General features: G+C 36.8%; 1 protein-coding gene across 6 annotated transcripts in view; it reads left to right on the top strand.

Moving 5' to 3' along the window:
* Positions 1 to 27,133, top strand: part of ntng1a (netrin g1a) — a 204,991-nt gene that overhangs the window by 89,620 nt on the left and 88,238 nt on the right. For all 6 annotated transcript variants that reach the window (XM_059327481.1, XM_059327483.1, XM_059327477.1 and 3 more), the window contains exon 3: positions 3,482 to 4,125. In XM_059327481.1, coding sequence (XP_059183464.1) covers positions 3,482 to 4,125 — 644 coding nt within the window. The remainder of the gene's footprint in view (positions 1 to 3,481; positions 4,126 to 27,133) is intronic.

The following is a 27,133-nucleotide window of genomic DNA, read 5'->3' as shown; positions in this document are numbered from 1 at the left end:
AACAGCAGGTGCAGTGATCCAAAACTATCACCTGTAATGAGTTATTAAAGGAGGGTAACAGAATGAAGGTGTGGAGTTTTAGCAACTTTTGCAACTTGTTTCAGACATCAGAAGCAGCAAAGTGGAATAAGTGGTGACCAAATAAAGGGCAGACTGAAGGGCAGACCATTCTACAACTTTACTACCACATTAAATATGGTTTTTGAGAGAGTGAGTAGATATGGAGGGATTTTGCCAATGATATAATTTATTTTTTTACCTGGGTTGGAGTGATGGCCAGTTGGCGAGAGAATGCAGGTTACATAAGTGCAGTATGGTTATTTTTTTGAGGCAAATCTGTACATTAAGTGTCCTCGTCTGTTTGAAGAGTGAATTTTGCTGAGTGTTAATGAATCAAGTTGGAGAAATGTAATATATAAGATACAAGATACAAAAGCAACCCAAGATACTTAAAGATATGTGGGTAACACTTTACAATAACCAACTAAATAATGTTTATAGATGGTTTATAAACCAATTATTAACCATTTACAAAGTGCTTTACATATTTAATCGTTAAATGTTTTCAACCAATTTCTTAAAGGTGTATGAATCATTTCAAAATCATTAACATACTTAATATGGAGTTAAAAATATTAAAATGGGTGCAACTAAAACTATTTATAAACAATTTATTATAATTTAATTGTTTGTTAATAGTAAAGTAACTATAAACTTACATTAATAGACATGTTTATAAATTAATATACATCTATATGCCATTTATACTTGATTAAGTTAGTTAAGCATTAATAAATTATGTATTTACCATTCTAAATGGTCTATAAACAGTTTAGAAATGATGATTAAACATTAATAAACTATCTGTTTACCGTTTATAAATGATGGTTATTGTAAAGTGTTACCGATATGTGCAGAGCCAATGAGCTCACTCTGGAAAAATCTGTGTGAAAGGAGACAGTGTTGTCTGTTTTCAGTGCTATTCATTTTATCAAGTCAGTTTATGAATGTGTTCTTGTTCCTCTGGGCCTCTTGACACATACAACACTCTGTTCTTGTGATTCCAACATTGGAGAGCAGGAGGAAGCATACATCTTAATTTCCGGACTGGGAATGATGTGACATTTGTAGTGACATGATGTAACAAAGCAACAGAGAGGAAGTAAATGCGCTGTAATGACAAGAGTTAGCAGAGACTCTTAAAAGATGAATGTGCAACATAAAGCTACGTGGCTTCAAATATTCATATATGACTGCACACTAGAGCAGCAGAGCATGTGTATGCACATGATACCCTCATTGTGATTCAGCTTAGGGCTTTAAAAATCCCTAAACGTCTCGTCTAATGACGTGGTGATGTGCAAGAGATGCAACACCATGCTCACAATGAGTTCTCATCATACTCAGTCTGAAAACGACCTGGTTTGGTTTTACTCACCCAGACTAACAACCTTTCATTACTTGTTCAGGTAAAGGTTGAATCAAGATAAAACACCTTTTGTCATCTATATACAGCCATCATGAGAAAAAACATGTGAATGGGGGGAAAGGGAATCAATGTAGCATGGCGTGTTTGCCAAGTTGAGTAATAAATCATAAAAATGTGAGCATTTGCGTAAACATTTAAAAGTGATATTGATTGGATATTTATGTCGGTCTTAAAAAATGACACAAATAATGCTTAATTTCACCTTAAAAGTTGGTATTTTGCATATATATATATATATATATATATATATATATACATAAAAAAAGACACTGAGCCTCCACTATATCCTTGCTCTGACTCTAGACTATAGATCCAGAAACTTAATTTCCTCATCTTTGATTGGCTACTTACAAAAAACTGACTGAGCAAGATGGGCAATTTGGCCATTTTGATATGCAAATGAGAGTCAAAAATGGAAAATTTCGCTTGGGAACCATTTTTTTTTGGATTCAGCACCCTTGAAATAAGTGAAGTAGGCCAGTTCCTGACTTGTACCCATAAATGCTCCTCACTTTCACTTTTTTCGACAATTCCGTCTAGACTATAAAGGTTGAATCAAGATAAAACACCTTTTGTCATCTATATACAGCCATCATGAGAAAAAACATGTGAATGGGGGGGAAAGGAATCAATGCAGCATGGCGTGTTTGCCAAGTTGAGTAATAAATCATAAAAATGTGAGCATTTGCGTAAAAGTAAGAACTTCTCAGTGGATGAAGTTCAGGTGACTTGTTTTTTAATTCATATGGATAACTAAAGGTACAGCAGAGCAGCATGTATTAAACTCTACGGTAACACTTTACAATAACCAACTAAGTAATGTTTATAGATGGGTTATAGACCAATTATTAACCATTTATTACATATTTAATCATTAAATGTTTTCAACCAATTTCTTAAAGGTATATGAATAATTTTAAAATCATTAACATACTTAATATTGTGTTAAAATGTTATAATGAGTGCAACTAAAACTATTAATGAATTATTAATTACAATTTAATTGTTTGTTAATGGTAAAGTAACTATAAACTTACATGAATATCCCATCTATTTGTCATTTATAAATGATTTAGTTAGTTAAACATTAATAAATTATGTATTTACCATTCTAAATGGCCTATATACGGTTTATAAATGATGATTAAACATTAATAAACTATCTGTTTACCATTTATAAATGATGGTTATTGTAAAGTGTTACCAACTCTACATTTATAATTGTTTAGATGATTAATCACTGTTCATTTAACTGCAGCAAATACAGACACACAATGAAAATGGAGGAATGTATGTATGTAAACGTCCCGCCTAATGACGTGGTGATGTGCAAGAGATGCAACGCCATGCTCACAATGAGTTCTCATCATACTCGTGTCTGAAAACGACCTGGTTTGGTATTACCAGTGGCGGTTCTAGACCAATTTTACTGTGGGGGCCAAGGAGGGGCCAGTGTTTAATCAGAGGGGCACATTAGCACATGAAAAAATGGCAAAGATGATATTTAAGCATTCAAAATCTTTGAATGTCTTGAAAAAGACACAAAATGACCAAAAAAGACACAAAATGACCAAAAAAAAGACACATAGATGACACCATTGACAAAAAAAGACACAAAATGACAAAAAAAAGACACAAAATAACTAAAAATGACACAACAACAAACACAAAATTACCAAAAAGAGACACAAAAAAGACACAAATGTATCAGACTCCATAGATTTAAACTATTATACAATGTACACATTCTGGGTTTCTTTTGGGTACAATGAGATATTGTTTGAACAAAAAAAAGGTTAGAATTGTTCCATTGTTCATTGTTATAAATTGATCATTTTATTGTTAATTTGACACAGGGGCCACAGCAGGGGCCAAAGGCTTCTTCACAGGGGCAGTGGCCCCTGGAGGCCCCTGTGTAGAACCACCCCTGGGTATTACTCACCAAGACTAACAACCTTTCATTACTTTGTCTTCTCTGCTCTCTCTCTGCAGGAGAACCCCTACATGTGTAATAATGAATGTGACGCCACCACAGAGGAGCTCGCCCACCCTCCGGAGCTCATGTTTGACATTGAGGGCCGCAACCCCACAACCTTCTGGCAGTCCACGTCTTGGAAGAAGTACCCAAAAGCCCTCCTGGTCAACATCACGCTCTCTTGGAACAAGACCATCGAGCTGACCGATGACATCGTCCTCACCTTCGAGTCCGGCCGGCCCGAGCAGATGGTCCTAGAGAAGTCTTTGGATTATGGACGAAGCTGGCAGCCGTACCAGTTCTACGCCACCGACTGCCTGGACGCCTTCACCATGGAGCCCAAGACGGTGCAGGACCTGACTCAGCATACCCTGCTGGACATCATCTGCACTGAGGACTACTCACGAGGTTATGTGTGGAAGTATGACAAAACAGTGCGATTTGAGATCAAAGACCGGTTTGCGCTGTTTGCTGGGCCCCGCCTCCACAACATGGCCTCTCTTTATGGCCAGCTGGACACGACCAAGAACCTGCGGGACTTCTTCACCATCACAGACCTGAGAGTCCGTCTGCTTCGGCCGGCGACGGGAGCTACCATGGTGGACGAGAACAACCTGTCCAGATACTTCTATGCCATTTCGGACATCAAAGTCCAGGGCAGGTAAGTCCTGAAAATTTCTGTAAACATGCCATTTGCAAAGTGTTGTGGAGAACCTGGTCTCACAGAAATCCGTGAAATAGCCACGGATTTCGCTTAACTCAAAATCCGTGGAATAGCCACGGAATCGCTCAGATTTCCGTGAAACTGACACGGATTTCGCTACAATGCAAGTTAATGACAGTCATATCCCATGGCTATTCCATGGATATTTGTTCCTATTGGTTTGTTCCAAGTCACGTGACTTTCAAGGTCCCAGCGGACAGTTCTCTCATTTTTAGTGAAAAAAATAAATATTTTGACTTAGTTTCTGCATAAAAATGGATTTTGATCACATTTCTAGCGAGAAATATATGTTTTATTTTCTAAATATTCACTCAGTGAATGTACATAATCACTTTGTATGTTGGAATAGCCACGGGATATGACTGTCATTAACTTGCATTGTAGCGAAATCCGTGTCAGTTTCACGGAAATTTGAGCGATTCCGTGGCTATTCCGCGGATTTCTGTGAGACCAGGTTGGTTGTGGAAAATCTTTAAAAAGAAAAACAACTGACGAGCAGGTTGATTCGAATAGCAGCCTTGTGCAGGATTTATTTTGCAAGTATCAAAAACAGATACAAATGTCAAGGTGACAGACAAATCCAAATGGTAGCAGACAACACTCTGTCTCTTTTATCTTGCAGGTTTGTGCCTCAGTGTTGTTGTGTAACGAAGGTTTTAATGTCCTGTTATTTCCTGTTATGTTTCACTTTTGATATCAGAGCACGCTTGAGAGGTCAAATTCCTATTCTGATGTTATCGTATCAGCCAGAGCAGCATTTAAAGTGCTAGCTCTTTGCCAATGATGTCTTCTAGGATGGTTCTCAGACACTGAAGGACCCCAAAAGTCCAAAGTGTGCATGTCAGTTTGCTTTGGTTATTTGATCAATTCCAAATTTGTTAGGAAATTTGCACCAGTGAACTAAATCGGGAACCATAGGGCTCCAACAAAGTGTGCTATGAGTGGACTATTTCTCTGAAGAAAGACGTTTAGACTACCTCAGTGGTTTTTCAGTGGTTATATTGCACCGACAGTTCAGCTACCCAATAGTGAAGAAAAATGCGTTTACCGTTACCATTCTTTCCAATTAGGCAGCGGATCCATAATGATGTGCAGAGTTCACTATTTGTCAGCATGTCTTAATTAACCTAGCTGCTTACGGCTTGCTGAAGCACTCTATTTTGGACGCCAGATTCACTCAGCTGTCTATTAACCCGTGAAAGAAATCAGAGGTAGCATTTCAGTCGTCAGGTCACTGCACGTTGTAATTAGTGTTTGATTTACGGAGTCCACAGAGGGTCATATAACATGAAAACAAGACGGCGTTATATAGTTAGAGGAAAGGCCGACAAAAGCTGCCCCCGCTTCCTGACGCTACTACAAGAGTCACTGGGGCATAGGCTTAAGTGGATCTGTTTTACACTGTGTGGTTTTTCAATTTAACAGATGTGAATATGGTTGTAGGGGTGAAGGAAGAATGAAGATTTAATTACTCTTGTTTTGCTTTTCACACATGAGAGGCTTGCAGTACAGAAGTGCAGAGTGGCAGAACGTCACAACAATTCAAAGTTTAGAAGATGACTGCAAATAGAAACATCAGTAGTGCTCAGCGCTCACACACAGCAGACATCAGTTGCTCTAACACAGTAGTTCTCAACCTTTTTGAGTCGCAACCCCCCCAATTTAATATGCATGTTGTCCGCGACCCCCACTCACTGAACAGAATCTCACACGCACAGTTCAGATCACCCAAAAAACAAACAAAATGACCACAAAAAGACACAAAATGACAAAAAAAAGACACAAAATGATGCAGAAAAGAAACAAAATGACCAAAAAATACACAGAATGACCAAAAAATACACAAAATGACCAAAAAAATACACAAAATGACCAAAAAAAGACACAAGATGACCAAAAAAAGACATAAAATGACGCAGAAAAGAAACAAAATGACCAAAAAAAAGACAAAATGACTAAAAAAAGACACAAAATCACACAGAAAAGAAACAAATTGACCAAAAAAAGACAAAATGACTTAAAAAAAGACTAAAATGACAAAAAAAGACACAAAATGACCAAAAAAGGAAACAAAATTAGCAAAAAAGACACAAATTGACCAAAAAAGACACAAAAAAAGACACAAAATGACCAAATAACACACAAAATGACAAAAAGCACACACAAAATGACCAAAAAAAAAGACATTAAATGACCAAAAGAGTAAAACACATTAACACATGAACACTTTAACACAGTGGAGACAGAGCTGACTTCCAAAATGATTTGGTGACCCCCAGAAATCATCTCGCGACCCCAATTGGGGTCCCGACCCCAAGGTTGAGAATAGCTGCTCTAACCGATGTGGTGATGTGAAAGTTTTCTCAGCTGAGAGCAAAGATTAGGCAATCATTTAAAGACCTCAACTGGCTATAGCTGTCAGAATGTGTTTGCAGCTGTGACATTAGTTGCATTAATATTGTCAAATGTCTACAATTTAAAAAAAAGCTACACTGTAAAAAATGTCTGTGGATTTTATGGTGAAAAACTGCTAAACCATGACAGTAAAAGACCGTAAATTGATAAATGGGTTAATTCAGTTTCAGTAACAATGAAACACCATAAATGTATACATCAGCCAAAATAGTATTTTTTACATTTTTATTTTTTTTAATACATTACTACCACTGTAAAATACACTGGCACTGTGGTTGTAGCAAAAATATACTGTAATATATATTTACAAGCCATCATTTTTGCATTTAATTTTTGTAAAAATACTTTTTCTCACTGTTAAATATACTAAATACCATATCTCTAACAGAAATATACTGTAATATTTAATGGTAAAATCTTTAATTCATGCGGCATTTATAAAGTATTTTCTTGTCAATTATATGGCAGAACAGCGTGTCTTTTGATGGAAAAACTTTTTATTTATTATGATAAAATATGGAATAAAATGGCAATCTTAAACAGGAAATCAATAGTGCTAATATCATTTTACCGTAATATTACAAAAAGTGGCACCATATTTATTACGGTAAAGTTCTGGCAACCACAGCTGCCAGTTTTTTACCGTAAAAACAACAGTTTGTTTTTTTACAGTGTAGTTAATGAATCTCTAATTTGTTGATTTCCTTAATGTGCCATTAAAATGGAGTACAGCCATACTACACATGGCTCTAATACTCTGTAAATGGACAGGTACCCTTGAGCATAAGGGGCTATGATAATGAATGCCTCGCTCAGAAATTGAATTTTTGACTTTTTTCTCATGATTGAGAAGGTCATTCAGCAAAAATAACTGGAGGGAATTTACTAACACAAAAGAGTTGGACGGGGCATCCATTCAACACCCGCTGAAATGAAGGAGGCTGTCATAAGCGCAGATTATTTATTCTATCTGACTAATCATGACCAAACTCCAAACATCCCTGTGGGGCCGTAGAATTGAGCAATGGCTGCTCGCCGCCATCGGGCCGCTGTCGTTTACCAGACCGCTGCTTTTAGAGTGACGCTCGCATGAGAAATGTTCCCCACTGTTTACTAAAGGTAACACACAGTTCAGCCATAATGAGATACACTCTACACAGAGAGGCTTCACTCTTCTTCTCCCCCCCTCCCATGGCGAATCTCTGCTCAGCCCCTTTTCTCCATGCGTCGTATACGAGACATAAGCTCCTTAACCCCCGGAATACAGTTCTGTGAGACTCGGCGGGAGCGATTTTGCAGGGGCAGTGAGGTTGAATCTGGCATATTTCACTGTGCTGGACTCAGCTGCCATCCCCCTGGATCAGGAGTGAGAGGAAGGGAAATACAGTAGGAGAGCTTGCAGATTTTCTGCCCTTGCCACAACAGTGTGAGAAACAAAGAAAGGAACCTAAGCTCTTTGCCAAAGTAGGTCAACCTAGAAAAGATAGAAAAAGGAAGGGAAGAAGCACAACTTTGCACAAGTAGACCTCTTTGCATCTGTAACATGCAGCTCAAGTTGTTCGAGGGAAGCCTGAGGTGTCATGCATGGCCGTTCTATTATGGTTGATTACAAGCCAGGACCGGACCAAAGGCGCTGGGGAGGAAAAATCGATGCAAAGAATTTCAAATCAAACCAAGCATGGAGCTGTGAGATGGATGTGAACAATGCATAGTGCCTGGCGACTTAAATGAATTTGACACCCTTACTGTTTTATTGTATCAGCAGGGCTAAACGGGTGTGGAGAGAGAGAAAGTGTGGATCGTTGGGAGGATTTTCTAATTATCTACTGTATGACTTTGGCATAATTGCTCTCCCTTTCTTCTTTTACATGCTTTACAGTAACTACAGCAGGCAATTTGGTCAACTGTCTCCCCCCTCTCCGCTTGAGAGGGGGGAGACAGTCGCTCTTCCTCCCTCCTGCCTGTGATCAATATAGTGTAATTAAAGCTGGAGAAGATTCGGGCGACTAAAAGATCTCTTTCAGGCTCTCGGTTTCTCTCTTGTCCCCCCACTCCCTGTCTCACTCTGATTCTCTGAAGGGGCTCTGGGTCCCTGCCTTGAATTATATACGAAGACCCGGCCCCATTCCATTCCTATAACACAGCTCGAGGGATAAACACCAAATACTCACCCGCGAAAAACACTACCCACCACAAACCAAAGAATCCACCTACCAGCAAGAACTGTACACTCTCAGAAAATAGAGTACAGAATTGTACCTTTAAGGGTACAATGGCTTGTCACTGGGGCAGTACCCTCAGGAGGTACTTTTTTGTACCCTTATTTTGAAGTACAAAAATGGACCTTTTACAAAATTAGCCATTATAGGGTACAGTATTGTACCAGTATTTAATTTTATATATTTTTTTGTATCTACATTATACAAAAGACAAATAAGTTTTCACTTTATCAGAATGTTTTTTTTTAATTTTCACATTTCATTTTCATTTAACTAAACAATGTAAAATTGTTTAAAATTAAAAAAGTATAACTAACCTACTGCTGAAGAAAGACTAAATAATTATTTAAATAATAATTAATATTTAGGCTACTGTCATTTGTAGAGCCTAACACAGATTGTCTATTGTACCCCAGCATGTAAAAGGAAGGGTACATATTTGTACCTTTTACCACTTGGGTACCCATATGTACCTTTTTGGCCCTCAAAAAGGTAAATATGGGTACCTTAAGGTCCAATAATTGGCCCTAGGGGGTACATTAGTGTAGATTGTACCTCGGGGGACAAAAAAAGGACTCGTATTGTACCCCTTTTTCTGAGAGTGTAGGTGGCACTACTTTTATATCATGCCACCGTTATGGTTTTTAATTGCCAAAATCCACAATAACAATCCTTTTTTAGAGGCCAAAGTTTTAAATAACCTCCCAATCTGGCAACAGACTTGCTATTAGTTCCAACCTGTTCCCTGCTGTCAGTGCATTAAAAATAATGAAAGCCCCATATCTTGAACTAAATTTCCTGCTTTCTTCTACCCTGTTTGCGAAAAAGAAGATATGGGAAAGGAAAGTTTGTTTCACCAATTTACCCTTGTGCCTGTGGGAGTTGTGATTCAATTTCAGAAGCATATATGTGCCACGGGGCATTATCAGGGAAGGTCAGAAACAACCTCAAGGGTTCACAGTCGCTTTGACTGCAGGGTAGACAGGAAATTTACTTGAAGGGGCAAACTGGTCATTAGATGCAGCAACCTTTTCTCGGTCCAGATTCTCCTCTCAGCCTCATGGAGAGAGAGTCTTGTTCAGTGAGCGTGAATCCCCGCGCTGGCCATGGAGCCCAACATCTCAGGATATTGCCGTGGACAGCTCCCATTGTGGTTTTAATTCTCCAAGGGTCTGCTTTGGTTGAGCTCACATGCAGTATAACTTTTGCAATTATAAACTCTAAAAAAGATCATTTGGATGTTATGCAAAGGGAGGAGTAGAACAAGTCTTTACCTTTAACTTTAGTCCCTGGAAATGTTTTAGTTTGCAACCAACCCACAGCAAAAGTCAATTCACAGAAGAGTACAAAAACATTTTCTTCTATATTTATTTTTTTTAAATCATTAGCAACCCTGTCTCCTCACAAATTATGTTTCCATACAACAAAACTGCATTGTCAATTATGTTTCACATCATGTGTTTTCTACCAGATTATGGTTGCAGTCTTAATCAAATAGGCTAGTTTTTTTTATTTCAAAATGGTAACAGCGTATTTAAATTTGGGCAAAAAACATTTGGTATTAGGAAAACTAACAAAATAACGAAAACTAAAATTGAAAAAACATTTTCGTTAACTGAAATAAAAATAAAAACAAGAGTTTTTAAAAAAACGATAACTAACTGAAACTGTATTTTGTGGTTACAAAACTAACTAAAACTAACTAAAATTATAGTGAAAATGTCCTTAGTTTTCGTCTTTGTCAACTTTTTTCATTCATAATTCAGTGTTTCTATTTGAACATGCAACACATGGTGAATATGTTTACTGAGACTGGGATGTTTACACTAGAACCAAAATTCAAAACACCCAGAACTGTAAGAGTTAATAACCTTATTGGGGCTGAGATGATAAACCAAAGGAAATGAAGACACATACACATTACAAAAAAACTAAAACTAACACTAAAACTAATAAAAACTAAACTAAAACTAAGCATTTTCAAAAAATAAAAACTAAACTAAAACTAGCAAACTCACTCTAAAAACTAACTAAAACTAACTGAATTTGAAAACAAAAATTCCCATCGAAATTAAAACTAAAACTAATGAAAAATCCAAAACTATTATAACCTTGATTCACACTCCACCTCTTTGCCCATTTTTTAATTAGCCAAGAGTGGCGATGGCTGGCACACTCAGAGCCACCAGACATCAAACAGACTAAGTTTATATTTGATCAGTTTATGGTTTGGTTTTGACAATAAAACTACTTGGTTAGGCTTAGTGAAAGATCATGGTTTCTGTTACATAAATTATTATGTAAAAGTACAATGTTTCCTCCTCACCAAGTTACAGAGACTTTAATGAGAAACACATTTATGACATGTCAAAAACAAACGTAATTCTGGAAAATATAGGTTTCTCTCAAAATGTAATTGCAGTTCCGTTCTATGGGAAAGTCATTTTTGGGAGACAGGGCTGGTTCACTACACACACACACACACACACACACACACACACACACACACACACACACACACACACACACACCTCTGGATCACATGTAGTTTGTGACAAATAAATAGCTGATTTGAATTCAGCTGATATCAGCAAATATGGAGAGCCAATTCTATAACATACCTAACTCTGCGACTGAACTGTTAGTGGTCAAGTTGCATTGTGGGTAATGTAGGTGACAGGTTTTGACAAAGAAGAAAGATGCATTGAATAAAAGAGAAGATTTTTAGCTCCACTACATCAGATTTGATATTTTATTTTTACTCCTTTAAGTTTACTTTGACTTTTGATGAGCAAAGAAATGGTGAATCAAAGCAACGTTGTGAGTGTTTGCCTAATATGTTAGGGCATTTGGATGTTACATTGAGTTTCACAGTTTGGTATGAGATACATTCTCAAAATATCTTTAATCAAATCTGAACTTTTATCAAAACATGTACTAAAAATAGTGTGAAATCATTCCGTAGCAATCATATTGCTCTGCCCATTGCCACCGCCCACAGAAAGTAAATAATACATCAAGTATTCACACTTTAGTCATCATTCCCACTCACTATAATTGCATGCTGTGCAATAAAAGCTCTGCACATCTGCGATAGTGTGTCAAGTGAAGAATGGAGCAAATTATTCTATCAGTGAGAATTGGTTATCAGGACATAAAGGGGAGATAGTGTTGATTCACTTCGATGAAAGAATGAGGTGCAAAGATTGATACTCTTGTGTTAGCTTGTGCTGTTAGCATGTAGCCTAGCCTTCTACAAAGGTGATTTAATCTGACATACTGTGGTTTTACAGAGAGCTGTGTGCATTCTTTATGCTGAGCTAACCCAGCTGTTCTCAACCTTGGGGTCAGCTCTGTCTCCACTGTGGTAAAGTGTTCATGTGTTAATGTGCTTTAGTCTTTTTGGTCACTTAATGTCTTTTTTTGGTCATTTATGTTTGTTTTTTTACTCATTTTGTGTCTTTTTTGGTCATTCTGTTTCCTTTTTTTGGTAATTTTGTGTATTTTTTGGTAATTTTGTTTCTTTTTGGGGTCATTTTGTGTCTTTTTTGGTCATTTTGTTTCTTTTTTTGATCATTTTGTGGTAATTTTGTGTCTTTTTTGGTAATTTTGTTTCTTTTTGGGGTCATTTTGTGTCTTTTTTTGTCATTTTGTGTCTTTTTTTGATCATTTTGTGGTCATTTTGTGTCTTTTTTGGTCATTCTGTTTCCTTTTTTTGGTAATTTTATGTCTTTTTTGGTAATTTTGTTTCTTTTTGGGGTCATTTTGTGTCTTTTTTGGTCATTTTGTTTCCTTTTTTTGGTCATTTTGTTTCTTTTTTGGGTGATCTGAACTGTGCGTGTGAGATTCTGTTCAGTGAGCGGGGGTCACGGACAACATGGATGTTAAATTGGGGGCCGCAACTCAAAAAGGTTGAGAACTACTGAGCTAACCAACACAGATGTGAGAGTGTTATCTCCTCATCCATCCATCAGGGAGACAGCAAATAAGCACATTTCCTAAAATATATATAAAAAAAACAATCCCAACTCCTCTGTTATGTTATTGGAACAAGTCCCAAACCGACAGATATCCATGTATGGTAAAAAACAAAAACAAAGCGTTCATCTGAGGCATACACAAATGAAACAGATGAGACAGTTCATCTCTCCCACAGTGCACGGGTCAAACTATTGTGCATTCTAATTCTTTGTGTCTTTTTTGGTCATTTTGTGTCTTTTTTTGATCATTTTGTGTCTTTTTTGGTCATTCTGTTTCCTTTTTTTGGTAATTTTTTGGTAATTTTGTTTCTTTTTGGTAATTTTGTTTCTTTTTGGGGTAATTTTGTGTCTTTTTTGGTCAATTTGTGTCTTTTTTTGGTCATTTTGTGTCTTTTTTGGTCATTTTGTGTCTTTTTTGGCCATACTGTTTCCTTTTTTTGGTAATTTTGTGTATTTTTTGGTAATTTTGTTTCTTTTTGGGGTCATTTTGTGTCTTTTTTGGTCATTTTGTGTTTTTTTTTGATCATTTTGTGGTCATTTTGTGTCTTTTTTGGTCATTCGGTTTCCTTTTTTTGGTAATTTTATGCATATTTTGTTAATTTTGTTTCTTTTTGGGGTCATTTTGTGTCTTTTTTGGTCAATTTGCGTTGTTTTTTGGTCAATTTGTGTCTTTTTTTGGTAATCTAATGACCTTTTTGGTCATTTTGTTTCCTTTTATTGGTCATTTTGTTTCTTTTTTGGGTGATCTGAACTGTGCGTGTGAGATTGTGTTCAGTGAGCGGGGGTCGCGGACAACATGGATGTTAAATTGGGGGTTGCGACTCAAAAAGGTTGAGAACTACTGAGCTAACCAACACAGATGTGAGAGTGTTATCTCCTCCTCCAACCATCAGGGAGACAGCAAATAAGCACATTTCCTAAAATATATATAAAAAAAACAATCCCAACTCCTCTGTTATGTTATTGGAACAAGTCCCAAACCGACAGATATCCATGTATGGTAAAAAACAAAAACAAAGCGTTCATCTGAGGCATACACAAATAAAACAGATGAGACAGTTCATCTCTCCCACAGTGCACGGGTCAAACTATTGTGCATTCTAGTTCTTTGTGTCTTTTTTGGTCATTTTGTGTCTTTTTTTGATCATTTTGTGTCTTTTTTGGTCATTCTGTTTCCTTTTTTTGGTAATTTTGTGTATTTTTTTGGTAATTTTGTTTCTTTTTGGGGTAATTTTGTGTCTTTTTTGGTCAATTTGTATCTTTTTTTGGTAATTTTGTGTCTTTTTTGGTCATTTTGTGTCTTTTCTTGATCATTTTGTGTCTTTTTTGGTCATTCTGTTTCCTTTTTTTGGTAATTTTGTGTATTTTTTGGTAATTTTGTGTATTTTTGGGGTCATTTTGTGTCTTTTTTGGTCATTTTGTGTCTTTTTTTGATCATTTTGTGGTCATTTTGTGTCTTTTTTGGTCATTCTGTTTCCTTTTTTTGGTAATTTTGTGTATTTTTTGGTAATTTTGTTTCTTTTTGGGGTCATTTTGTGTCTTTTTTGGTCAATTTGTGTCTTTTTTTTGGTAATTTTGTTTCTTTTTGGGGTCATTTTGTGTCTTTTTTGGTCATTTTGTTTCCTTTTTTTGGTCATTTTGTTTCTTTTTTGGCTGATCTGAACTGTGCGTGTGAGATTCTGTTCATGTGATAACATGGATGTTAAATTGGGGGTCGCGACTCAAAAAGGTTGAGAACTACTGAGCTAACCAACACAGATGTGAGTGTTATCTCCTCATCCAACCATCAGGGAGACAGCAAATAAGCACATTTCCTAAAATATATATAAAAAAAACAATCCCAACTCCTCTGTTATGTTATTGGAACAAGTCCCAAACCGACAGATATCCATGTATGGTAAAAAACAAAAACAAAGCGTTCATCTGAGGCATACACAAATAAAACAGATGAGACAGTTCATCTCTCCCACAGAGCACGGGTCAAACTATTGTGCATTCTAATTCTTTGTGTCTTTTTTGGTCGTTTTGTGTCTTTTTTTGATCATTTTGTGTCTTTTTTGGTCATTCTGTTTCCTTTTTTTGGTAATTTTGTGTATTTTTTGGTAATTTTGTTTCTTTTTGGGGTAATTTTGTGTCTTTTTTGGTCAATTTGTGTCTTTTTTTGGTCATTTTGTGTCTTTTTTGGTCAATTTCTGTCTTTTTTTGGTCATTTTGTTTCTTTTTTGGTCATTCTGTTTCCTTTTTTTGGTAATTTTGTGTATTTTTTGGTAATTTTGTTTCTTTTTGGGGTCATTTTGTGTCTTTTTTGGTAATTTTGTGTCTTTTTTTGATCATTTTGTGGTCATTTTGTGTCTTTTTTGGTCATTCTGTTTCCTTTTTTGGGGAATTTTGTGTATTTTTTGGTCATTTTGTTTCTTTTTGGGGTCATTTTGTGTCTTTTTTGATCATTTTGTGTCTTTTTTGGTCATTCTGTTTCCTTTTTTTTGGTAATTTTGTGTATTTTTTGGTAATTTTGTGTCTTTTTGGGGTCATTTTGTGTCTTTTTTGGTCAATTTGTGTCTTTTTTTGGTCATTTTGTGTCTTTTTTTGGTAATTTTATGTCTTTTTTGGTCATTTTGTTTCCTTTTTTTGGTCATTTTGTTTCTTTTTTTGGTATTTTATGTCTTTTTTGGTCATTTTGTTTCCTTTTTTGGTCATTTTGTTTCCTTTTTTGGTAATTTTGTGTATTTTTTGGTAATTTTGTGTCTTTTTTGGTCATTTTGTGTCTTTTTTGGTCATTTTGTGTCTTTTTTTGTCATTTTGTGTCTTTTGTTGGTAATTTTATGTCTTTTTTGGTCATTTTGTTTCCTTTTTTTGGTCATTTTGTTTCTTTTTTGGGTGATCTGAACTGTGCGTGTGAGATTCTGTTCAGTGAGCGGGGGTCGCGGACAACATGGATGTTAAATTGGGGTTTGCGACTCAAAAAGGCTTAGAACTACTGAGCTAACCAACACAGATGTGAGAGTGTTATCTCCTCATCCAACCATCAGGGAGACAGCAAATAAGCACATTTCCTAAAATATATATATAAAAAAAAACAATCCCAACTCCTCTGTTATGTTATTGGAACAAGTCCCAAACCGACAGATATCCATGTATGGTAAAAAACAAAAACAAAGCGTTCATCTGAGGCATACACAAATAAAACAGATGAGACAGTTCATCTCTCCCACAGAGCACGGGTCAAACTATTGTGCATTCTAATTGGCGTGTAGTTCAGCGCATGTGTGCTTTGGATACAGCTGTTTCAACTACAGATCAGCAATTTGGTGAGTGATGGCTCTATCGGATCTCCCCTAAGGGAGGAACAAACAAGAAGTCAATCTGCTTTCCCCCCCGCTCCCTCTCCCTCCACAGTGCTTGGCTTGCTCTTAGGCCTGCCTGTTGTCGACAGATAATCTATTTGTGCTAATTTCATGTTTCTCCCTGCCCACTTCTCCCTTGAATAAGTCATTCCACTTGTCTACCCTCCTTAGTCTCTCTCTCTCTCTGTGCCACCATAAGCATCTATTTACCTTCCGCTGTGCTCTGCATTTCAGCCTTTTTTTTAAAAAATCAGCAGTCTGCATTAGTCATTGAGTGGGAGAATGCCGTGTTAGTGGGACAGGCCGAGCCGAGAGGTCCAGATCACTGGGACCATCTGTTAGCATGTTGGTTTAAAGGCTGCAATCAGCTGACCCACAGCCTTTAGTTTTGTTAGCAAAAAGGAGTTCAGTGAGGTATCTGAAATGTCAAAGACGCTATAAGTCGAATGTTTATCAGATGAACGTCTATCATACGCTGCAAAAAAAGAAAAGTTGGGTGAACTCAAAATTTCAAGGCAACAAACTTCGATAAAATTTTAAGTTGGACAATTAAACTAAATATTTAAAGTTTTGTTTTTGAGTTTGCTCAACTCTGAATTCAGATTTTTGAACTTATAATTTTACATTGTAATAACTTTTAATCCTTACTTCTGCTAACTTCTGCAATGTGCTGAATTGGCACGATTGTAACGCCGCTATGAAATGTCAGCTAATGTTGCGACCACAATTTTGAGTTAGCATTGATACGCTAATGGCTACTCTTGTAGCTGTAACAAAGCAGCGCCGCTAGCATCAGTTAGCCGCTAGCATCAGTTAGCCGCTAGCATCGGTTAGCAGCTAGCATCAGTTAGCCGCTAGCTTATGCTAATGACCGAATTTCACCGCTTTCCCGCATTTCACAACAAAGAAATAAGAGTTATCAGAACTATTGTCCCTTGTTGTGAACCCCAACTTAAAGATATAAGTAACAACAACTCACCAACTTGTTTTTGAGCAGACAACTGGCTTCCTTTGTTGTGCTAACTTACATTATTGCCCTAAATGTCAATAATTTATATTTCCAAGTTTTACCAACTTAAATCACTGTTTTAGGCCAAAAAATACAAGTTGGCTTTTTTGCAGTGCAGCCTTTTGTTTTGTTAGCAAAAAGGAGTTCAGTGAGGTATCTGAAATGTCAAAGACACTATAAGTCGAATGTTTATCATATTTACTGTAGAATGATGGAATGAGAGTGGAGCATATAAGCGTGACTCATGGTTGCCACTCAGAGCTGTAAAGCGGTTGTAATCATACACCCAATTCATTCTGCCCCCATTTATCAATCTGTCACTTTGCTATCCACACTGTCACTTTTTTCTTTCACTGTTCAGGCTTATGCAAAGATGACATTGCCATTATTAGACCATTAGCACTCAGACCACTGTGTAATGTGACTTTGTGCAGGAAAGCAATGCAGCAGATCGTCCCATAACCCAGTAGTTCTCAACCTTTTTGAGTCGCGACCCCCAATTTAACATGCGTGTTGAACACAATCTCACACGCACAGTTCAGATCAACCAAAAAGAAACAAAATGACCAAAAAAAGGAAACAAAATGACCAAAAAAGACACAAATTGACCACAAAATGATCAAAAAAGACACAAAATGACCAAAAAAGACACAAAATGACTAGAAAAGACAGAAAATGACCAAAAAAAGGAAACAAAATGACCAAAAAAGACACAAATTGACAATAAAATGATCAAAAAAAGACATAAAAAAGACACAAAATGACCAAGTTCAAGTTAACTGAAATAAAAATAAAAACTAGAGTTTTTAAAAAAACAATAACTAACTGAAACTGTATTGTGTGGTTACAAAACAAACTAAAACTAACTAAAATTATAGTGAAAATGTCCTTAGTTTTCGTTTTTGTCAACTTTTTTCATTCATAATTCAGTGTTTCTATTTGAACATGCAACACATGGTGAATATGTTTACTGAGACTGGGATGTTTACACTAGAACCAAAATACAAAACACCCAGAACTGTAAGAGTTAATAACCTTATTGGGGCTGAGATGATAAACCAAAGGAAATAAAGGAAACATTTATTATGACCTCTTTGAATCTGGCACCCAACACATAGCCCATTACAAAAAACTAAAACTAACACTAAAACTAATAAAAACTAAACTAAAACTAAGCATTTTCAAAAACTAAAAACTAAACTAAAACTAGAAAACTCACTCTAAAAACTAACTAAAACTAACTGAATTTGAAGACAAAAATTCACAAAGAAATTAAAACTAAAACTAATGAAAAACCCAAAACTATTATAACCTTGCTGACTGGCTGTTCTGTAGTGGAGCTAGAGTAGAGGGTGAATACAGGTATATTCAGACAGTACTTTGTTTCTTTCCACCACTGCTTGTTAGCACATACAGTACTGAAAATGTTATTTTTTTATCATTATTATTTTCATAAGGTATTGTAGTGATACTCATTCACTGTGAGATTAGATAACAAACACAAATCGTAAAAAGTAAATAGCTCCGTGACCTGAGTGTATCTCTGGCTCCTCTCTGCTCTGTTTATCCACCTTCTCACTTCAAAGTGTGCAGGGAAATGTTTCTTTATTTCATTCTGCCGTCTTTAGAATCAGTTCAGTTTGAAGCTGTGAGCTTCCTACTCTTGAGGGTCCACCGGGGAAGGAAGTGTAGGACGGTTTATTAACGTGTGACCTCTAGTTTGCAACTGAAATCATCTCTCCTCTCATTGAAGGTTCACGGTTACCTTTCAAGATTTGGTATCTTTGTTTGCGGATTGAATGTGACTGGATCTACTTTGCTTTCCTCAAAAGACATTTTGAAACTTGGTTGATGGGGGTTGACCTGTTATACACCGTCATTTATCTCAGTAGGACACTTCTGCTCACTTTATCTTCTTGTATCTCTGGTTCTTGTCCTGACGGAGCTCAACCAACCAGTCAGTCGCTGCCTCAGATGCAACCTGGTCTCACAGGAATCCGTGGAATAGCCACGGAATCGCTCAAATTTCCGTGAAACTGACACGGATTTCGCTACAATGCAAGTTAATGCCAGTCATATCCCGTGGCTATTCCAACATACAAAGTGATTATGTACATTCACTGAGTGAATATTTAGAAAATAAAACATATATTTCTCGCTAGAAATGTGATCAAAATCCATTTTTATGCTGAAACTAAGTCAAAATATTAATTTTTTCACTAAAAATGAGAGAACTGTCCTCCATGTTTTTGTTCTGACCGCCGGGACCTTGAAAGTCACATGACTTGGAACAAACCAATAGGAACAAATATCCATGGAATAGCCACGGGATATGACTGTCATTAACTAGCATTGTAGCCAAATCCGTGTCAGTTTCACGGAAATTTGAGTGATTCCGTGGCTATTCCACGGATTTTGAGTTAAGCGAATCCGTGGTTATTCCACGGGTTCCTGTGAGACCAGGTTCCTCAGATGCTACCAACAGCTCCAGCTGCCTCTTTACTCCCTTTGTCTCTTTCTTTCTTCTTCCATCAACACCTCCATCATCTGTCGCTCCTCACTTCCTCCACCTCTCTACCTTTGATCCTCCTCCCTCGGTTCGTCTCTAGCTGGCGCCCTCCCTGCTTCAGTCTGCAAGGATGAGGAGCTCAAAAGAAATTTTAATTTTTATATTTATACTCACTGTGGCGTGATCTGATAAGTCCTTTATCCCTATTGTACATGTTTCAATTAACTCTACATCTTTTTTGAACATAAAAAAAATAATCTAGTCTATTATAGGTTGAGAATCTACCTGAATAATATGTGTACATTTTTTTTGTTGGATTGAACATTCGCCATTATGTCCTGAAAGTGCTTGCTTGATAAGGCTTTGATAAGTATGCATGGGTGTTTGAACAACACAGCTTCTTGCAGTTTTTGGGACCAAAAAAAAATCTGTTTAATTTACGGTAAAATACCGGCAGCTGTGGTTGCCAGAACTTCACCGTAAGAAATACAGTGAGCGTATGTAAATGTAAATATCAGCAAAAAACTGTAATTTATGCTGAATAATCCCATTACTTTCAGGATAATTGTGTCACCATGGTATTTCTCCATTCAATTTTACATGAAAATTGTTTATTTTTACAGCACAACTGTGTGTTTTCTACAGTTTATGACAGTAGAATTTAAAGTTGTATGCTATTCTTTGATTTACAGTAATTAAAAGTACCTACTACGGTGATGTACAATGTTCAATTTTACAACCTACTTCGGATGCAATTTGACAGTTTTTTACTGTAATTTCTACAAACAATGCAGCTGCAGAGAAGCAGAGACAAATATCTGTGCAAGAACTAAATCCTAATATGATGCATTAGTTCCATTTGTCCTTCTGACCAGTCTCAACACCTGCAGTGTCCTTGTTATCCTCCTTAGATTTCTCACTTTTTTAAAATGCTCGTTAATGGATATAACGAGAACAATAAGGTGGGATTTATTTCCTGTGTTTACCATTCTCAATCATTGACTCAAACATGCCCCCATCCAGAGGCAGCTGTGGTGGGTGTGATTCTGTGAGGCGGTATTAATATAGAAGCTGGTCCTCCTGTCCAATTAATTTGATATTCCCAGCTGCAAAAAACCTCCCCGAGCAGTACACATGTGAACCGTGAAGGTAAAAAAGAAAGAATATGAGGAGAGGGTGGATTTGAAAAATGCGATAGGCGGAGGCAGGATATGAGGTGGATGGCGTTGGCAGCAGCAGAGCGTATGCAGCATATCTAGAGGCCACAGCTGCTGTGGACAGTCTTCTGCATATGGCTGCTGGCAACACGGGCCATCGCTACCACGGCAAAAATAGGGCGTATTCCTAGATTGTCAATCAAAGTCCTGGTTCAGATGCTCTATTAGCTCTCATTAACAAGAGAGGCGTTATTTTTAGCTACATGGTCTCACAGGAATCGGTGAAATAGCCACGGATTCGCTTAACTCAAAATCCGTGGAATAGCCACGGAATCGCTCAAATTTCCGTGAAACTGACACGGATTTGGCTACAATGCAAGTTAATGACAGTCATATCCCGTGGCTATTCCAACATACAAAGTGATTATGTACATTCACTGAGTGAAGATTTAGAAAATAAAACATATATTTATCGCTAGAAATGTGATCAAAATCCATTTTTATGCAGAAACTAAGTCAAAATATTGATTTTTTTCACTAAAAATGAGAGAACTGTCCGCCATGTTTTTCGTTCTGACCGCCGGGACCTTGAAAGTCACGTGACTTGGAATAAACCAATAGGAACAAATATCCATGGAATAGCCACGGGATATGATGTCATTAACTTGCATTGTAGCGAAATCCGTGTCAGTTTCACGGAAATTTGAGTGATTCCGTGGCTATTCCACGGATTCCTGTGAGACCAGGTTCATTTTTAGCTATGTTGGCAGCGTGGCTCTATAGATAGATCAGTCTGTCTATCCACCACTTCAGCCACTTTTACATGGATTAGCATGACATTTGGTACAAATATCCATGGTGTCTGGCACCAACAGGAGGTTGACTTTTGTGGTTTTGAGTGGAATGTCTTAACAGTTATTAGATCAATTTTCAAATTCAGACATAACTATATTCCCCATGGCGCGAACTGCAGATAAACTGGGCTTACAAGACTTGGACTTGAGTCACAAATTTGATGACTTAGACTTTAGACTTGTTGCACTTGTTTGAACAAACCTGTCTTAAGAAATAAACACAAATTTTGAAAAGCATTTTGTAAATTCACTAAACGTGTTCTCAAATGACATTTCACTTGGTGAAGAGCGTATTATGACTTCTTTAGGAAGTTAAGGACTTGGAATTGACATGAGTCTTGTCAGTCTTAAGCTAGGACTTGAACCAGAACTTGAGTGCAGCGACTTGAGATTAATTTGTGACTTGCAGAACAATGACTCTGCCCCGTCTCTGAAATGTATTCTTGACTTTTAATCTCATGCCATCGTCACGTCAAAATACCTGCAAATCTAATGACATTCTCTTCTCTTCATTCCCTTCGCAGCTGCACTTTTGCTTCTTTTTTTTTGCTAGTTACTAAATAAAGGGTAAATAAAAGTGGCCATGGTTAGCGTTATACCTGCTAACATCAGCATGTGATCAGCAGGAAAAAAACAGGGTAAGGCTTAAGAAAACCTCTACTTCCAGTAAACAAAACCACTATCCTGGGTTAGACATTAAAAACTCTTATTTCTACATAATGGGACACAAATGGGTCTCCTGATTGACAAGGAGTTTGACCCATCCACTCACTCATTCCATTGAATCACAGTGATTTAATATCATATGAAGAGTAGCATGTGGCTTCATGAAAGACGGATGCCCGTCACAGACTTTTATCTCAACCTTTTTGTATTTGCATGCCTGTTTAAAATTCCATTTTCAAGTTGTATGCCACTATCCAGTGCACTTTTTGTTCCAAGACACATTAAAAATGGAGCTTAAGAGGTGAATGTGGCCTCACCCCGAGGCGTAAACAGCACAGATCAGGAAACTAATCAGGCAAGTTAAAACAGGCTTTCCATTATCTTCACCGACATAGTACCATGTTTCACAGAGGAGCAATAAAATAGTCAAATGTAGTTAAATGGAAAATGGATGCATTTATATAGTGCTTTACAACACACACACACATTCACCCATTCACACACACACTCATACACTGATGGCTGCCATGCAAGCTGGCCAACCTATATAGTGCTTTGAACCTGGTCCCACAGGAATCCGTGAAATAGCCACGGATTCGCTTAACTCTAAATCTGTGGAATAGCCACGGAATCACTCAAATTTCCATGAAACTGACACGGATTTCACTACAATGCAAGTTAATGACAGTCATATCCCGTGGCTATTCCATGGATATTTGTTCCTATTGGTTTGTTCCAAGTCACGTGACTTTCAAGGTCCCGGCGGTCAGAACAAAAAACATGGCGGACAGTTCTCTCATTTTTAGTGAAAAAATTTATATTTTGACTTTGTTTCTGCATAAAAATGGGTTTTGATCACATTTCTAGCGAGAAATATATGTTTTATTTTCTAAATATTCACTCAGTGAATGTACACAATCACTTTGTGGTGAAGATCTCGCCAGAAAAATCATTAACTTGCATTGTAGCTAAATCCGTGTCAGTTTCACCGAAATTTGAGCGATTCCGTGGCTATTCCACAGATTTTGAGTTAAGCGAAATCCGTGGCTATTCCACGGATTTCTGTGAGATCATGTTGAGTGCTTTACAACACACACATTCATACACTGATGCTCATCAGCAGCGGAAAATCAATATATCATTTCTAAGTACTGAAGTCCTATTGGAGAACATAGTTAGTGTAAAATCACACAAGGTCCAGACTCCTTGTTAAAGGACACACGTGTATTAAAGAGATAAAAGCTCCATACCTACATGTGATTATGTCATCTCCAGCTGGGCTTCATATATATGTGACAGATGGAAACTATTGTGTCATTCAGAGCCGGTACAATGTGGATAGAAAGGTGGAACAAAGGGAGAACATGCATCCAAGGCTCCCTGTTCACAAAAGACTTCTCTATGAAGGAAAACAAATTGTGCAATGTTCTGAGTGTTGCTGCAGTTATGAGGAAAAAGATTTCACTTGTTTGAGTTTCCAGTGTATTTTGTTACAACAAACAAAAACTTTATTCTCATTGTTCAAGGGCATCTCTGAGTAGCACATTTCTTATTTATCCTGTGTGTCTTCAGAAGGTGAATATGAGTGCGAGTGCTAAGGTGGACTTTTAAGTCCCAGACTATTTCCATGTATAAACTACCTTTTTTCTTCTGGCTGCCTTTTAAAAGCTCCTCTGTCTTTCCCCACGCTGACTACCACTCTCACATACAAATGGCAGGATGAAAGAAGGATGGATTTTGACTGCTTAGTCTCTGTTTGCTGAATTGCCCCTTTCCAAAGACAATCCAGCTTAAACCTATTGTACTGTTCTTTCATAAGGCCCATGATATTTCATTTTTTAATATTCATAACACAAACAGAAGAGTATTTGCTGTCTGAATGAAGTTGCTGCGTGCATTGATAAAGAGTCCCATAGAATCCTCTGCAGGCACTCAGGTCACAATGACCATCTTTGCTTTTGAAATAGATAATAGTGCTGTGAAATCATTCTTACAAGTCAAATATTTTTTTTACACAAATTTGTTGGGGTTAAAGAGGGATAGTTGACCCCGTTTCCAAGGGGACCCAAGGTCTGTGGTTGACCGTTAAATGGGATCAAATTCAACAATTTAACCCTCTATGGTACACTGTAAAAAATGTTTGTAGAAATAACAGTAAAACACTGTCAAATACATCAGAAATAGGGCGTAAATAGACACTACACACTAGACACTTTTAATTACCGTAAATCAAAGAATAGCATAAAACTTTTACTTTTTTCTGTCATCGACTGGAAGAAACATGCAGTTTTGCTGTAAAAATATAACATTTTCATGCAAAATTTATGGAGATATTCCATGATATGTGACTGAATGACACAATTGCCCTAAAAATAACAGGACTATTCAATCTAAATTACAGTTTTTGCTGATATTTACATTTAAATTTACAGTAGAAAACCCACTCACTGTAATTTTTACGGTGAAGTTCTGGCAACCACAGCTGCCGGAATTTTACCGTAAATTAAACAGATTATTTTTTACAGTGTACGCATTATGATGCCAGTTAGGAAAAAAAATGTTTGGAGTGTTTTTTGTTTTAAAATAGATTAAATAAACATAACCTGGAGTAATGTTATAATCTTATTTTTTTTTATTGGAAGTTTTTGGGGTTTGTTGCCTTTAACTTTTTTAACTGGTTTCTTGTCTGAATGTTGCCTCTAGGAAACATTGGACCATTGAACCAACGACCCATTGAAATGAATGTCTTGAACAGTCTAAATGTATGAAACTATCAAAAATGAAGGTTTGCTCACCTATTAGTAGGAATATATTTTTTCCAGATGTAAAAAGGGCCAGGAAATTATGTTTCGAGTGATCTTTTGTGGTGCAAAATGACAAAGCTGTTTCCTTTGAAAAAAGTCTGCAAAATAGTGTTTCAATATGGCCTCCTGGAGGTCATGTGACAAATTAAAGCATTGCTATTGGTTCCCTAGACTCTTCCCTCTTCTTTAAAGTATCACATCACTCAAAAACATGCATTGTAGAAATTTGACAGGCCAAAAAGGGGAATGTTGCCTGAAAGCAACACCGTACCATAGAGGGTTAATACAAGATGTATGCATGTATTGTTATCAACAACTATCATTGTTGTCAACTTGTTGTCTCCTACCCCAACCCCTGGAGCAGGAGTCAGACATGTAAAGCTAATTGCAGCAGACCAATCTGTTTAATTTACGGTAAAATACCGGCAGCTGTGGTTGCCAGAATTTAACCGCAAAAAATACAGTGAGTGGCTTTCCTACTGTAAATTTAAATGTAAATATCAGCAAAAACTGTAATTTAGATTGAATAATCCCATTATTTTTAGGGTAATTGTGTCATTGTGAGATCATGCTATTTCTCCATTAATTTTACATTGTATATTTTTACAGCAAAACTGTGTTTTCTAAAGTGTATGACAAAGTTATGACAAGTAAAAGTTTTGTGCTTTTCTTTGATTTACGGTAATTAAAAGTGTCTAATACGGTGATATACAATTTTTAATTTTACGCCCTATTTCTGATGTAATTTGAGAGTGTTTTCCTGTAATTTCTACAAACATTTTTTACAGTGTAGTAAACCTAAGATGAGAGCCCAAGAATACACACAGTGCAATATGCAACTTGTTTCATGGCAGATAATGCCACAGTGTCTTTTTTCCCATTTAATCTAATGAAATAACACACAATTTTACCACCCTAAGTCAGTTTTATTACTCCATTTTTATTACTAAGTGTTTTTTTTTAACTGACTGGCCCCAAAAATACCTAACAAAACAATTAACAACTAAAAACTAGCTATGTTTGAAGAAAAAGAAATCATATAAAAAGGTGTTGATTTGAATAGCGGTTAATTTTAAGCTGTGAGGAGTTGCTACCAGGCCAGCCATTAGGAATTATGGACAGGTACGGTAATTATTTCATATCCACTCCAACAACACTACTGACCCTGAGCTCTAATACCAACAACACATTATTCAGGCAAAGACTGTTAAGGGCCCAGATATTGGAGGCTTATTTAACCGCTTCCAGACAAGATTTCATGGCGTGGTTGGTACCAAAGGATGCATTAAACATTATAGTATCAGTATTATACAACTGAGCTTGCTATAGTGGTTTTTATTTACATCTTATCTACACTTAACTCCTTCTGTCATACCTTGTCATTCTTCAAATTTTTTGGCCAGAAATTTGGCCGTGACCTTCCTACTCCCTTCATTTTCTTGTTTTTTCTGTACCCTGGCTTTTCAGTTTTTGAACCCCTGATTTATGGAGAGGCATTTTGACTTTGCAGTATTTGTCTTCAGTGCCTTTGTGAGCGCATTGCTATGTTGCTGCCACTGACTTTTGTTCAGTGGAATAAATAGGAACCGACTCATAAAAACTACAATTCTTCCACATGTACTTGATCCATTTCTTTTGCTCTTTGTTGTCGTGCAATATTTCTATCTATCAAAGTGTTGTTTAGATGCTCTGAGCAGAAAAAAACAAACAAATGAGCAAACAAACTCCAGAATTCACCCAGGAGAACAGGGTTCTTCACGTGCGTGAAACAAAAGTAAATTACTTTTTATGTAACTTAGCGTTTGTTATGTAACTTCCACGGCTCACGTCACCCCTCAAAACTACTTCACTGCCAGCATTTACGTATATTTATTTACAGTAGGAAAGCCACTCACTGCATTTTTTACGGTTAAGTTCTGGCAACCACAGCTGCCGGTAATTTACCGTAAATTAAACAGATTTTTTTTTACAGTGTAGTTTGCAGTATT

Source organism: Centropristis striata, chromosome 23 (assembly GCF_030273125.1).
Source record: "Centropristis striata isolate RG_2023a ecotype Rhode Island chromosome 23, C.striata_1.0, whole genome shotgun sequence".
Lineage (NCBI taxonomy): Eukaryota > Metazoa > Chordata > Actinopteri > Perciformes > Serranidae > Centropristis > Centropristis striata.
This window is presented reverse-complemented; position numbering and strand designations above follow the sequence as displayed.